At 36.3% G+C, this 16,719-nt stretch overlaps 1 protein-coding gene across 1 annotated transcript; it reads right to left on the bottom strand.

Annotated features, from left to right (window-relative positions):
* Nucleotides 1-10,415: 10,415 nt before the first annotated feature.
* Nucleotides 10,416-15,957, bottom strand: LOC124898875. The gene is made up of 4 exons (XM_047412968.1): nucleotides 15,906-15,957; nucleotides 15,546-15,734; nucleotides 10,821-10,910; nucleotides 10,416-10,708 (listed from the first exon to the last, which is right to left on the bottom strand). The coding sequence occupies exons 1-4, from the start codon at nucleotides 15,955-15,957 to the stop codon at nucleotides 10,416-10,418; spliced, it is 624 nt and encodes a 207-aa protein (XP_047268924.1).
* Nucleotides 15,958-16,719: the final 762 nt, after the last annotated feature.

The raw sequence follows: 16,719 nt of genomic DNA, 5'->3' as shown, positions 1-16,719 counted from the left end.
AGCGCTAGGATGCATAAATTTGCTTTGGGTTATCACAGTAGTTGATCCTTAAGAGCAAGGCTACCTTGATAATCAAGGACATAGATATTTTTAGATTGGTTCTGTACATGCAATAAATGGAGGAGAAGAAAAGGAAGCAATCTGAATTTAGGTAGAGGCTGGGGAAAAAGTTTAGGCCCTCTAAATAGAGTGGTAGAGATGGAGGTAAGTGGCTAAAAAAAGTGAGGGAGCTCTAGTTCCTTCTCAACAGCTAGTGTTCCTTATCAAAAACCTTTAGGTGGTACGATCTTAGTATGATTGTAAGTTCCAAGCATAGGGTGCCCGATCTCAGGCTAGTGGGGCTCGGTCAACAATATCCCACCCACCTTATAGATTTTATGGGCATTTACACTGTGAGTTTTGCGAGGACGGGAAGAACATGGGTTTTTACTATTGTCAGATTGGTCACATGCAGCGTGATTGTTGTGATAGGATGGCTTCTGGGTCAAGTAAGTCTCTTATGGCTTCTTCATCTTTTTTTGCACCAAAGGGTGCTACATCTGTATATGTTTCTACTTCCAGTACTGGTACTAGCTAAAATCGATTGTATGCTCTTGTATTTTATCAGGATTTTGAGGCATCTCCTGATGTAGTGACTGGTACGTTGAAATTTTTCTCTCGTGATGTGCATTTTTTACTTGATCCAAGGTCTACTCTTGCTTATTTGACCCCGTTTGTGGCTATATATTTTTGTTTTAGTCTTGAATCTCTTTTGATCCCTTTTCAATATCTATCCTAGTTGGTGACATTATTATTGTTAAAAGAGTTTATAGAGGGTGTGTGGTATGTTTTAGTGGTAGAGAAACTCTAGTATATATAGTTGACTTTTATGTCATATTGGGGATGGATTAGTTATATTCATGTTATGCTTCCTTAGATTTTTAGACCCGTAAGGTCATTTTTAAATTCCCTAATGAGCCAGTCATTGTAAGGGAAGCGGGTTCTCTTGTGCCTAAGGGGAGGTTCATCTCATATCTTAGAGCACGAAAGTTGATTTCTAAAGAGTGTTTGTATTATTTGGTTTGAGTTAAAGATTCTAACTTAGCAGGTCCTTCTTTAGAATCTGTCCCTGTGGTTAATGAGTTTCCCTAGTTTTTCCCCGATGATCTTCCTGGTGTTCCTCCCGATAGGGAAATTGACTTTGGGATTGATCTTGTTCAGAACACTCATCTAATTTCCATTATGCCAAATAGAATGGCTCCGGCTGAGTGTAAAGAGCTTAAGGAGAAACTTAAGGATCTCTTAGACAAAGATTTTATTCATCCTAGTGTGTCTCTTTGGGGTACTTCAGTGTTGTTCGTGCATAGGAAAGATTGTTCCCTTCGTATATGCATCGACTATCGTTAGTTAAATAAGGTGACCATAATAAATAAGTATCCTCTTCCTAGGAACGATGATTTGTTTGATCAACTACAAGGTATGAAATATTTCTCTAATATTTATCTTAGTTTATGTTATCATTAGCTTAATATTAGGGAAGTGGATATCTCTAAGACTATCTTCAGAACCTGGTATAGTTACTAGAGTTCCTAGTTATATCTTTTGGGTTGACTAACGCTCCAGTAGCATTTATGGACTTGATGAATAGGGTCTTCCATCAGTTTCTGGACTTGTTCATTATTGTCATCATCGATGACATCTTGGTTTATTCTAAGAGCGAGGCGAATCATGTCGATCACCTCTGTGTAGTGTTTCAGACTTTTAAAGATCAACGTTTGTACACCAAGTCTCCAAGTGTGAGTTTTTGTTGAAGCTTGTGACTCTTTTTAGTTATGTTATCTCTAGTATAAGGATTATGGTAGATCTTGAAAAGGTTGTTGTGGTGAAGAAGTGGCCTAGACCTGCGATTCCAACCAATATTCGGAGCTTCTTGGGTTTAGCTAGTAAATATAGGAGATTTGTGGAAGGTTCCTTAACTATAGCTTCCCTATTGACACGGTTGACCAAGAAGAAGGTCAAGTTCTTGTGGTTGGACGTGTGTGAGGGTAGTTTTGAGAAGTTGAATAACAAGTTGACTTCAACTCTAATTTTGACCTAGCCCAAGGCTTTATAACTTTGTAGTGTATTATGATGCTTCTCGTATTGGTTTGGGTTATGCATTGATACAACATGGAAGGGTGGTGGATAATGCTTCAAGGCAATTAAGGGTTCATGAGAAGAACTACCCTACTCATGACTTGGAGTCTATAGTCATAGGTTTTTCTTTGAAAATATTTCATCACTATCTCTATGGTGTTCATATTGATATTTTCTCTAATCATAAGAGCCTCAAGTATGTGTTCACTTTGAGAGAGTTAAATCTCAGTCAAAGGAGGTGTCTTGAGGTTCTTAGGGACTATGATATGATTCTTCACTACCATCTAAGTAAGGCTAACGTAGTTTGTGATGATCTTAGCAGATTATCCATGCAGAGTCTAGCTCATTTTTTAAGGGAAAGCGGGAGTTGGTGAAGGACATTCACCATTTGGCTAGTCTTAGAGTTCGACTCATGGACTTTGAGAATGGAGGTGTGTTTGTGCATCTAGTATCCCAGTCTTGTCTTGTTGTTGAGATAAAGGAAAAGTAAAAGTTAGATTTTGATTTAATAAAGATTCAGAGTAGTGTGGGACAGCAAAAGGTTGTTGATTTTATGAACGACGGTGATGGTATCTTGAGATACTAAGGCAAGTTATGTGTTCCCAATGTCGATGGATTAAGGGAAAGAATTTTGGATGAAGCTCATGAATCTCGTTATGCTATTCATCCTGGTTCTACCAAAATGTATCATGATATTAAGGAGTTCGTTTGGTGGAACAATATGAAGCGAGACGTGGCTAATTATGTGGCTAGATGATTAGTGTGCCAAGAAGTAAAAGTTTAGCACTTTAGACCCGGTGGCATGTACAAGAGATTAAGTAGCCCAAATGGAAGTGGGAAGTGATTAATATGTATTTTATTATCGGTCCTCCTCGGTCTCAAAATCAATGTGACTTGATTTAGGTTATCGTGGATAGATTGACTAACTCCGCTCACTTCTTGCTAGTGAGGACTAGTTTTTCTGTAGAGGATTATGCTAAGTTATATCTTTAGGAGATTGTGAAATTGCATGGTGCTCTTTTTTCCATCATCTTGGATCATGGTACCCCGTTCTCATCTCATTTTTAAAAGTAATTTCAAAAAGGTTTGGGCACTAAGGTGTGCCTTAGTACCGGTTTCCACCCACAGTCGGATGGACAAGTGGAGAGGACCATTCAGACATTAAAAGATATGCTCCATGCATGTATGATCGATTTGGAGGTAATTGGTTTGACCATTAGAAGATATGCTCCATACCTGTGTGATTGATTATGGAGGTAATTGGTTTGACCATTTATTGTTGGTTGTGCATGTTTATAATAACTGTTATCATTCTGGCATCAATATCGCTCTTTTTGAGGCATTGTATAGTAGGAGATGTCATTCTCCTATTGGGTGGTATGAAGCTGGTGAGGGTACGTTGTTTGGCCCTAATTTCTTTCATCAAGATTTAGAAAAAGTTAAGGTGATTTGTGATAGATTTAAAGATGCTCAAAGTCTCCAAAAGTCCTATACGGACATGAGATGTAGGGATTTGGGGTTCAATATAGGTGATTAGGTATTCTTGAAGTGTCTCTTATGAAGAAAATAGTGTAGTTTGGTAAGAAGGGGAAGTTAAGTCCTCGATATGTTGGTCCCTACTTGATATTTAAGAGAGTTGGCAATGTTGCTTATGAATTGGAGTTGCCATCTAGCTTAACCTTCATTCATTCGATTTTCCATGTTTCTATGTTGAGGAAATGTGTGGGTGATCATTATTTGGTTATTCCGTTTTAAGGATTGGATATTTCAAATTCTTTGTCTTATGAAGTAGTTTCGGCTGAGGTTTTAGACCGGTAGGTTAGTTGGTTGTAGACCAAGCATGTAGCTTCAGTTAAGGTTCTAACACAGAACCACAAGGTGGAAGAATCTACTTAGAAAGCATATGATGACATGACATCCAAGTATCCGCATCTGTTTTTTGCTTCGGATATTCTTGTGGAAGGTATGTGTTCTTGAACACATATTTATTTTTTGATTTTGTTAAGGGAAATATTGATTTCCTTGCATCTTTATTTTCTGAGTTTGTCAAAAGAAAGGTTGAGTCCTTGCATCTTTGTTTCCTATCTTACAGGTAAGAGTAGAGACGTTTGGAGGTTTAAATGGTGCTAGTGCAATCTTGTACGTAATTCGAGGATGAATTATCTAAGTAGGGGAGATTGAAATACACCGACTTTTGATCCTTATAAAATTTCTTGAATTTTTGGTTTCTGGACATCATACGACTAGGGGGTACTATTCGTATGATGGGTTACAATTGGTATGGTCTTGGTCGTATTCTAACCAATGTTGGTTGAGGGGTTGGATTGGTTTCTGTCCAAGGTACGGCTGGGCCATTGGCCATGTAATGAACTAAATGGTAACTTTGGTGGTTTAAATTACTAAATAGTTTAGAGTCCCTAAACATTAACTTGAATTATGTCATTGTTAGACATTGGGTTTGAGTCCCTAAACTTTGGATTGAACAAGTATCTTTGTTAGACGATGGGTTTGAGTCCCAAAGTAAATCGAGTTATTAATTGATTGATAATGATAATGGCATATGTTGTAAGAAGTGTTGTTATGACAATACCAACATAATACCTTTGGAAATTAATTAACTCATTGGTTGTGTATGTGGAATGATGATTTTATATTGGGCTTGATGGCGAGATGTATAGATAGACTGTTAAAGTAGAGTCAAAAGGACTAACACTGAAAATCTCACTAGACGGTGCGGGTGTCTTATGAAAGGGTGGTTTGAGTCCCCCAAATGAATCTATAAATGGGAGGTTAGTCCCTCATATAGGCATTACGATTATGGATATTCTCTAGTTTATGTGGATATACGTACTGGGGCCCTTCCAGATAGGGTAGAGTTAGGCCCATATAGCCCATGGGTGCCTTATTCTAGGATGGACGTGCTACATAGCCCAAGTTAATGGTTTCAAAAGTTCATGCTAATCTTGTTCCCTATCCCGACATGGTACATCTATACATATATGTGTGTATGTGTGTGTATGCATTGGTTATGTGTATTGATTGATTGGTTTTGGAACTGTTGGCACTATTTTATCCTTACCCTTGTGTTACATCATAGCTCTAACCACTAACTGTCTTCGACTCTATATTCCCACGTGATTCAGGTGTTGTTTATACAACATCTCCGGCATGGTAGACTTGGAATTCGGATACAACTTGTACTAACTAGAAGTTGTGAGCTTTCATACTTTGGAAGGATTCATTTTTCATTTTGGATTCTTATATTTTTTATTGGTTTAGTTTTGGACATTAGTTTTGGCTATGTTCGGGGGCATGTCCCAATCGGATATTATTTTACTTTCGGATAAAGGCTTTGTAGAACTGCTATAGGTTTGTATGAGCAGTGTTAGTAGTGGTTCCATCCTTGGTATTGGCATTGGTATTGGGGCTGATACTGTATGACTAAATTTATGATTGTTTCATACTTTCTTATTATGTTATGGAATGGTTTGGTTATGGACCTGGTTGTTATTACAATTTGGCTATGGTTGCATGGTTTGGTATTGCTATGGTCGAACTCGGTTGGGTTGGTTACGGTTGTGAACCTATCCCAGAATTGTAGTGCTGTTAGACACTATCTTGTTATATGCTTAAAATTCATCTGACTCAGGGTGTATGCTTTGTTGGTTGACAGGGGAACTAGGGTGGTCTTCGAACCTTGTTGGGCCTAAGATGCCCATTATGACAAGGCCCTGGTTCGGTTCGTGTCATAAACCTCGCAATTTGGATATCATTATCTCTTTCTTTATCTTCTTAATAGTTCATACAACCTCTCAAATTCAACACAAATATGTACATGCAGGCCAAGGGACTTATTTTCCCCAACTAGTCATGACCTGCAGGGAACAATCTATGTTTATGTACCGTATCGGAGTGGTACCCGATCCTCCATAAATAAGTAATATAAATATTATATTCATACCAGCGTGGTACCCGATCCTCCATGAATAAATATTGTATATATTATATTCATACCGGTGCGGTACCCGATTCTCCATAAGCAAATAATATCAATATCATATTCGTACCGGTGTGGTACCCGATCCTCTATAAGCAAGTAATATCAATATCATATTCACACCAGCATGGTACCCAATCCTCCATAACCAAGTAATATCAATATCATATTCATACTGGTGTGGTACCCGATCCGCCATAAACATATTACGTATGTTTTATTAACTTCACACTACATCTCAGGATACAATACGGTGTGCTAAGTTTACAAGTACACAAAAAGTCATTAGACAATTCCATCAAGTAAATTCTAAATAATTTTTTATACACGTCACAACAATCCCAAGTATCATCAAATTCAAGCATATCTTAATACCAATCAACAAGCATCCAATTTAGGAGCATACACAAAATTAAATCGAGTCTAAACTCTAATTAAACCGTAACCGACCTCAACCGAAGAAACCAAATACAAGGGACTTTCTCTTCCGTGAAGCTTACGAGTGGTCAAAATCTGTTCAAAAATATAACCCCCATAAAAATATAAGCTAATACGTTAAATTTCAACTAAAAGGAGTCATTCTTCTACCCCTAATCAAGAATTCTTACCCAAAGAATCCTAGACCATCAATCCTAAATGTCACATTATATCTAATAATTATTAAGTTATTTTTGAACCAAAACTGAACATGAAATGAAAGAAAACAAAAATAGTAGTTGCCAATTTTTGGACATTATGCGTGAATGGGGACAGGTTTGAAGGAAACTGTGCCTAAATTACATGAGAATTATAATATTTGATGATCTTTACATCATTATTATTCAATGATTAATTATTACATTGTCACAAAATCGTTTACCAATGATTAACTAATCCTTACACAGGCACCATGTATTACTTGAGTAACAATAACCAATAAACCTATTTTTCTTTACTGGGCAATGATTGATCATCATTACTGCATTATGAGATTGTCTTCTCATTACATAATAAATTTTATAACACAACAAAGGTGTAACCAACGATTCTGTCACTATCTAACCTCACTGAACTCCCCACCATCTCAGGTAATTAGTTATGCATATGGAGAAGTGAAAATAAAAATCACACCAGTAAGAATTTACCTAAGTCTTAAACGAGAGACCTTCTTCAAATCTGAAGATTAAAAAAACAAGATCTTCTAGCAGTATTATGGTAAACCCTAGACACTTATATTCTTTCTTTTATTGACCACAAAAGTAAATAAATTAGGATTTTGACCCATTAAGTTATGAATTAACTAATTATCCAAATTACCCGAAACATCTAATAAATTCTCAAGTTTTATTCAGAACCTCATAGAAATATATTAAATAGGTAAATTGACTAAAAAGTATGTTCAAAACCTATTGGAATCACTAAAACACTAATTCAGGGTTATCTTGGCCAAATTTGACCATTATCAAGCTTAAATTTATTAAAACTCAACAATTCAACTAATGACTTAAATCATTTCCATACATCTCAAAAATTTATTCTACCCATCCCCGTGAATAAATAAGTCATGTATACAAACTATGGAGATAGCTAAAATAAGGAAGAGGAGAAAATTTCACAAACGACTGAGAGGGTCATTACAATAGATACCAATTAAACAACAATTTGTCCCTGAACAAGCAAACAAGAGACAAGAAGGGGAACAAAAAATTACCTGAATCAGCAAAGAGATGCGGATACTTGGTACACATGTCTGCTTTAGTCTTCCATGTGGCATCCTCAATAGGACCGTTCTTCCATTGTACCTTCACAAACATAATTTCCTTAGTCCTCAACATACAAACGTCTCTATCAAGAATAGCAACAGGTTCCATTTTATACGAGAGATTTTCATCTAACGACACTGAATCCCAATGAATTATGTAAATACCATCACCATGAAACTTCTTTAGCATAGATACATGAGACACAGGGTAAACTCCCAACAAACTCAGAGGCAATGCCAACCTATAGGCCACCAGCCCCACACGCCGAAGAATCTCAAATAGACCAATATATCAAGGGATAAGCTTACCTCACTTCCCAAAATACATGACACCCTTCATGGGTGTAACCTTGAGCAATAATTGCTCACCCTCCATAAAGTGCATATTTCTAACTTTCCAATCCGCATACTCCTTTTGCCTACTTTAAGCCTCTATAAGTTTCTCCTATATGAATCTAACCTTCTCCAATGATTCTCTCAATAGATCAGTACCCCGTGGTCTCACCTCAAATGCATCAAACCACCCAATGGGAAACCTACACCTCCTCCCATACAAAGCCTTAAATGGTATCATATAGATACTCGAATGATAACTGTTATTATATACAAATTCAGAAAAAGGTAGAAACTTATCCAAATGACCACCAAAATCCATCATACATGCACAAAGCAGAGAAACTGATTCCAACGACCACCATAATCCAACACACATGAAAGAAGCATATCCTCCAACATCTGACTCGTTCGCTCGGACTAACTATCGGTCTGAGGGTGAAAAGTTGTACTAAGGTCATACCTTGTACCCAACTCCTCATGTAACTTCTTCCAAAAGATAGAGGTAAATTGAGTATCCCTATCCAAAATAATAGAAATCGGGACCCCATGTAGACTAACAATCTACTTAAGATAAATCTTGGCCAAATTTTTTGCATTATAAGTCACCTGAACCAGAATGAAATGTGTAGATTTCTTCAACCTATCCACAATAACCCATATAGAATCATAATTTTCCAAAGTCTTAGGAAGACCAACAACAAAATCTATAACTATCCTCTCCCATTTCTATTCAGGAATGGGCATTCTCTGAAGAATATAAGTCGACTTCTGTTGCTCGTACTTTATCTATAGGAAACTCTGGCATTTAGAAACAAAATCAACTATATCATGCTTCATTTGATCAGACCCGTAATACTACATCGGATCACGATATATCTTAGTTGCTCCAGGATGTATGGAATACTTCAAACAATGAGCCTCAACTAGTACAGTAGGAATCAAATCATCAACATGGGGCACGCAAACTAGCCCCTTTGTCCACAACACACCCTCACCATTAAGAATGACCTCCTAGGCCTCACAATGCAAAACCATATCATGAATCTTGCTCAATTTGGCATACTTAAATTTTTTATCCTTGATTGGATCAAGAAATATGGACCTTGACTCTACACTGGCTAGAAATCCTAATCTTTGGTCACCTCAAATTGAATAAACTTATTAGGTAGAGTCTAAAGCTCTCTAGCCAATAGATGCCTTGTAGCATTTAGGTAAGCCAATCTACCCATACTTGTCAGATTTCTACTCAATGCATCAGCTATAATATTATCCTTCCGCGGATGATATAGAATAGTGATATCATAATCTTTAAGCTACTCTATCCACCTACGCTATCTCAAATTCAAATCGCTGTACATGAATATTTACTGTAAACTGTGGTGATTAGTGAAAACTTCACAACAAACCCCATTCAAGTTATGCCTCCATATATAAAGAGTAAAAACCATAACAGCTAACTCCAAATCATGAGTAGTATAATACTTCTTATTAGGATTCAATTTCCTTATATCATTAACAATCACATTCCTTCCTTGCATCAAATCATCTCCTAAAGCAGAACCTGGGGTATCACAATTTATAACAAATTCTCTACCCTCTACCGGCAAGGCAAGAATAGAAGTGGTAGTCTGCAAGGTGTTGAGCCTTTGAAAGCTCTCATCACACTCATCAAACCAAATAAAAGGTACATTTTTCAGAGTCAACCACATCATATGAGTAGCAATAGAAGCAAACCTCTTCATGAACCTACGATAGTAACTTGCTAAATCCACAAAGCTATGAACCTCCTTCACTGAAGCAGGCCTAACCCAATTCTTAACCACTTCAATCTTCTGTGGGTGTACCATTCACCATTTCTTCAAAACCACATGCCCCAAAAAAGATACAGAAGTAAACTAGAATTCACACTTAGAAAAATTCATATAAAGTATTTTCATTTTTAACAAACCCAAAATAATCCTTAAGTGTTTCTCATGTTCCTCTTTACTTTTAGAATAAACAAGAATATATCATTAAAGACAATCACAAAAGAATCCAAGTAGGGTTTAAACATCCCATTCATCAAGCTCATAAAAGCAGATGGAGCATTAGTCAGCCTAAAAGACATCACAAGAAACTCATAGTACCTATACTTGGGTTGAAATGCAGTATTAGGAATATCATCAGGCCAAATCTTAGGCTGATAATACCCGAACCTCAAATCAATCTTAAAAAATATGGATCACCCTACAACTGGTCAAATAAATCATCGATACGAGGTAAAGGATACTTATTATGGATCGTAAATTTGTTCAATTGCTTGTAGTCTATACACATATGAAGACTACTATCCTTGTTCTTCATAAACAAGATAGGAGCACCCCATGGAGAGGTACTCAGATAGAAAAATCCGTTACTCAAAAAATCCTGCAACTGAGCCTTTGGCTCCTTCAACTCAGTCAGAGCCATCCTATAGGAAGGAATTGAAATAGGACAAGTATCTGGCTCTAGATCAATACAGAAATCAATGTCATGATCCGCTAGAAAAATTTGCAGGAAAAACCTCTTGGAACTCGTACACTACAGGAACTGACTCAATAGATGGGACCTCTGTAGAAGTATCCTAAATATGTTCTAAGAAGGACAAACAACCTCTCCCAATTAACCTCTTCGCACGTAGAAAGAAAATAAGTTTCATCGGAGCAAGTCTATTATCACCCTCCCACTCAAGTCTATCTATTCCTGACATTGCCACAGACACTGTCTTAGCATGACAGTCCAATCTAGCATAATACGAAGACAACCAACTCATACCCAAAATTATGTTAAAATATACGATGTCTAGAATCACTAAATCTTCCCAAATTAATATCCCATAAACATTACAGAACAAGAATGATAAACCTTATCACGAACAATAGAATCACCAATAACAGTAGACACGTAAATTGGAAAGTCAAGTAAATCAAACACCATGCACAATCACACAATAAAATTAGCAGTTACGTATGAAAAATTAGAGTCAAGATCAAATAATATAGTGGCCACCCAGTCACAGCCCTACCATCGATCTGAGTGTCTCCTCTGCCAAGATAAGAACCACATCGATGGAGTTGATTACCATCTCTACCTGCCAAATGACAACTACAAACACTATGTGGATAACCTCTACCATTACCACCACCTCTCCTACCTACTAGGACTAGAGTTCTAGGAGCCTACTACTGGCTAGACTGACCATATTGCCTCACATTAGGAGAAAACCTCCCAATGTGATCAACTCCATCACAATCATAATATATACGATCAAAGGTAGATTATGTAGCTTATGAAGATGAAACGAGGTAACAACCAAAGTCTAAAAATGGCAGGCTAACTCCTGATAGACCCCCAATAGACACCTACATCGATGACTAAATAGGGAAGGCAGGGTATCCCTGTGAACTTTAACCCCTAAAATAAGAACCACTGAAACTGCCTCCTCTGTGGGCCTTCTTTTCTACTATCTCATCATAACCCTCTTACCTTGCACCCTCCACCTTCTTGACAAAATCAAACATCTCTTAAAAACACCCATCTAAAAATGTCATTTGAAGTGCAAAAATATGGCGACCTGTATTCAAACTCTTCACAAAGAGACAGATCCTCTCCCCTCCAGTTTTTAACAAATAAGGTGCATACCAAGATAATGAATGAAATTTGGCCTCATAGGCCACAACTAACATATTCCCCTACTTAAGATTAGTGAAATTATCCCTTTTTCTGTCTCTCAAAGGATGGGCAACATACTTGTCTAAAAAAACAGAGTAAAATTAAGTCTAATTCAATAGAGGCAAACCAGCATCCCAACACTCTACATAAACTCTCCACCATATCTGGGCATCCCCTGAAACTAAAAAGTAACCAGTTCTACACCATACCTCTCAACCACACACAGAACAACTCAGCTCGTCTTTTGTGATCACTGGTCCCACTACCTGTCTTGAAAAAAGTTTTGATCCTGACACCTCTTTTATTCGAAGAGATAGAGTAGCAGCATATTGTACCCCTTGATATTGGACTGTGGGTGTTGTTGGCATAGTCCATACTCCTGTTAACCTACTCAGTAAACTTAGAACCTACTGAATCACAGTTGAAGACATCTAAATTGAAATTGCACCTCCCTGAATGGGTTCAACCCCATCATGTACCGATGTCCTCTAATTCAATACTAGCATCACTCTATCCTGTACCATCCTAAGTGTATTCCCATGTGAGGGAGGAGATACTAGCCTCTCTCTAGCTGGTATCACAACTTGAGCTCTACCGCATGTGGGTCCAGCTCTCTTTTCTCTTCCTTGTCCACCCCGTGCCTGCCCTCTACCCTAAACTACAGTTTCATTAGCCTATTTAGGCAACTCAACTCTTGCTTTATTTTTTTTTGTTCTTACGATCTTTATGAATAAGAGTGGAAGAAGTAAGATAACAATTGAAATCTCCAAATATCAATTGAAATCAAGTAATAACACGTAAGAAAAAAGAATTTGAATTTTCTTAGTATCCAGTTGCCTCTCGAAGAAAAGTAAAAACGTCTCCTTATCATTCCACAAGACTCTACTAGCCATGTTCTTGTACGATAAGATCGACAAACCTAGGGCTTTTATACCAACTTTATCTTGACCCAAAGGGCCATGAGTGGCACCTATACAATTCTTCCTATGGGAGAACCATCTAAACCGAACCAATACCCAATAACTTAGTCAATATTAAAATAACATTATCATAAGACCACCTTAATAACAATAATCCAGAGCTAACCATTATTAATGCAAAAATCAAACAAACTACTTTAAAAAATGCCCAAGACCCGAAAGTCATCGTATAAGAACTTCTAAAAAAAGATCGTGTCTAAAATAGATATCAAAAAATAAAGTAAATAAAGAATGTTCCATTACTCGAAAGATGGACAAGAACAAATAGGATAATCCATGGCAACCTGAAGACAGAGTGCTAATCCTTGGATCGAGATTTACTATCAAAATCTAGAGTGAGCTCATGTATGAACCTCTGGAACACTTTCTGCACTCAACAAAAGAAGAGTACAGGTTAGTATCAGTAGAAACCACTATGTAATAGTAGCTATCATAGGCCGACTCAATTTAATAGCATGTACACAACATAAATCAAATAACAAGTAGATAGGCATCGTCACATAATAAGTATTTAATGAATCAACAATACATCCATAACATGTCTAATAGTGCATACAAATAATCCACATAACCATCAAGAGTATGAAGCATACTGTAAACATCTACAAAGTCAACAAAAATATCATAAGTACCAACCAGATCCTTCTAAACCTCGCAATCAGATCACCATTATCTCATTATCTACTTAATAACTAATATAACTTATCAAATTCAACACAAATATGTACATACATGCTAAGGGACTTATTTTTGCCCAACTAGTCGTGACCAACAGTGAACAATCTATGTTCATGTACTATGCCTATGCGGTACCCGATCCTCCATAAATATGCAAAATAAATATCAAATTCGTATCGATATGATATCCGATACTCCCTACATAAGTAATATCAATGTCATATTCGTACCGACGTAGTACCCGATCCTCCATTAACAAGTAATATTAATTTCATATTCGTAGCGGCGTGGTACTCGATCCTCCATAAATCAGTAATATCAATATCATATTCGCATCGGCGTGGTACTCATTCCTCCATAAACAAGTAAATTCAAAATCATATTCATACCAGTGTGGGACCCGATCCTTCATAAACAAGTAATATCAATATCATATACCTACCGATGTGGTACACGATCCTCCATAACCATATTAGATATGTTTTATCAACTTCACACTATATCTCAGGATACAATACGAAGTGCTAAATTAACAAGTACACTTGAAGTCATAAGATAATTCCATCAAGTAAATTCTAAATAATTATTTATATACATCTCAATAATCCAAGTATCATCAAATTCAAGCATGTAAAATATCAATCAACAAGCATTCAATTTAGGAGTATACACAAAATTAAATTGAGTCTAAACTCCAATTAAACCGTTACCTACATCAATCAAAGAAACCAAATGCAAGGGACTTGACCTTCTGTAAATCTTATGAGTGGTCAAAATTTGTTCAAATATATAACTCCCATAAAAATATAAGCTAGTACTTTAAATTTCAACTAAAAGGAGTCATTCGTCTACCCCAAATCAAGAATTCATACCCAAAGAATTCTAGACAATCAATACTAAATCTCACATTATATCTAATAATTATTCAGTTATTTTTTAACCAAAACTAAACACAAAATAAAAGAAAACAAAAATAGTAGTTGTCAATTTTTGGACATTATTCGCGAATGGGGACATGTTTGAAGGAAACTGTACCGAAATTACATGAGAAATATAATATTTGATAATGTTTACATCATTATTATTCAATAATTAATTATTACATAGCCACAAAATCGTTTACCAATGATTAACTAAGCCTTTCATAGCCACCATGTATTACTTGAGTAACAATAACCAATTTAAACCTATTTTTCTTCATTCCACTGCACCGTACTATATGTATATTAAATTCACCTCTTATATCACCAACATCGGCCAATGATTGGTCATCATTACTGATTATTAGATTTTCTTCTCATTACATATTAAATTCTATAAGCAACACAAAGGTGTAAGAAATGATTTTGTCACTATCTAACCTCACTAAGCCCCACACCGTTTCAGGGAATTAGTTATGCATTTCAAGAAGTAGAAATCAAATTCACACTAATAAGAAGTTACGAAGTATTAAAAGGAGAGACCTTCTTTAAAACTGCATATCAAAAAACAAGGGCTTCTGGCAGTATTATGGTAAACCCTAGCTACTTATATTCTTTCTTTTACTGACCACAAAAGTAAATAAATTAGGATTTTGACCCATTAAATTATGAATTAACTAATTATCCAAAGTACCCAAAACATTTAATAAATTCTCAAGTTTTATTCAGAACCTCATAGAAATATATTAAATGGGTAAATTGACTAAAAAGTATGTTCCAAACCTATTGGAATCACTAAAACACTAATTTAGGGTTATCTTGGCCAAATTTGACCATTATCAAGCTTAAATTTATTAAAACTCAATAATCCAACTAATGACTTAAATTACTTGTGTACATCTCAAAAATTTATACAACCCATCCCCGTGAGTAATAAGTTAAGTATCCAAACTATGAAGAGAGCTAAAATAGGGAAGAGGATAAAATTTCATAAATGACCGAGAGGGTCGTTACATTAGATACCAACAAAACAACTATTCATCCCTGAATGAGTATACAAGAGGCAAGAAAGGGAAACAACAAATTACCTAAATCAGCAAAAAGATACGGATACATGCTACACATGTCCGCTTCGGTCTCCCATATGGCATCCTCAATAGGATGATTCTTCCACTGCACCTTCAAAAACATAATCTCCTTAGTACTCAACATACAAACATCTCTATCAACAATAGCAATAGGTTCCTCTTTATAAGAAAGGTTTTCATCTAACAACACTGAATCCGAATGAATTATGTAATTACTATCACTATGAAACTTTTTTAGCATAGATACATAAAACACAGAGTGAACTCCCGACAAACTCGTAGGTAATGCCAACCTATAGGCCACCGGCACCACACACAAAAAAATCTCAAATAGCCTAATATATCTAGGGATAAGCTTACCTCGCTTCCGAAAATGCATGTCACCCTTCATGGGTGAAACCTTGAGAAACATTGCTCACCCTCCATAAAGTGCATATCTCTAACTTTCTGATCCGCATACTCTTATTGCCTACTTTGAATAGCTATAAGTTTCTCCTAAATGAATCTAACTTTATCCAATGAGTCTCTCAATAGATCAGTACCCCATGGTCTCACCTCAAATACATCAAACACCTAATGGGAGATCTATACCTCCTCTCATTCAATGCCTCAAATAGTGTTATATCGATATTTGAAAGATAACTGTTATTATATACAAATTCGAAAAAAGGTAAAAACTGATCCCAGTGACTACATAAACCCATCACACAAGCACAAAGCATAGAAACTGATTCCAATGACCACAAAAATCTATCACACATGCACAAAGCATATCCTTCAACACCTGACTCAGTAGCTCAAACTACCTATCGGTCTAAGGGTGAAAAGTTGTACTAGTGCAACCTTATGCCCAACTCCTCATACAACTTCTTCAAAAAGATTGAGGTAAATTAGGTATCCCTATCCAAAATAATAGAAATTAGGACCCTATGCAATCGAACAATCTCCTTAAGATAAATTTTCGCCAATATTTTTTCATTATAAGACAATTGAACAAGATTGAAATTTGCAGATTTAGTCAACCAATCCACAATAAACCATATAGAATCATACTTTTCCAAAGTATTAGGAAGACCAGTGATGAAATCCTATTCTCTCACATGTCTATTCAGGAATGGGCATTCTCTAAAGAGTATCACTCGACTTCTGTTGCTTGTACTTTCTCTGCTGGCAA

This window comes from Capsicum annuum, chromosome 1 (genome assembly GCF_002878395.1).
Source record: "Capsicum annuum cultivar UCD-10X-F1 chromosome 1, UCD10Xv1.1, whole genome shotgun sequence".
Taxonomy (NCBI): domain Eukaryota; kingdom Viridiplantae; phylum Streptophyta; class Magnoliopsida; order Solanales; family Solanaceae; genus Capsicum; species Capsicum annuum.
The sequence above is the reverse complement of the archived record's forward strand: the minus strand, read 5'-3'. Positions and strand labels throughout refer to the sequence as shown.

Excerpts from the sequence above, each read along its gene's own strand:
- LOC124898875 (XM_047412968.1), bottom strand. The coding sequence starts at position 15,957 with ATGTTTCTCAAGGTTTCACCCATGAAGGGTGACATGCATTTTCGGAAG. Across the intron at positions 15,735-15,905 it reads CATGCATTTTCGGAAGCGAG|TGTTGTTAGATGAAAACCTT; the intron begins GTAAGCTTATCC and ends ATTCGGATTCAG. Across the intron at positions 10,911-15,545 it reads GTATCTTTTTGCTGATTTAG|GAATAGATAGACTTGAGTGG; the intron begins GTAATTTGTTGT and ends TGGCAATGTCAG.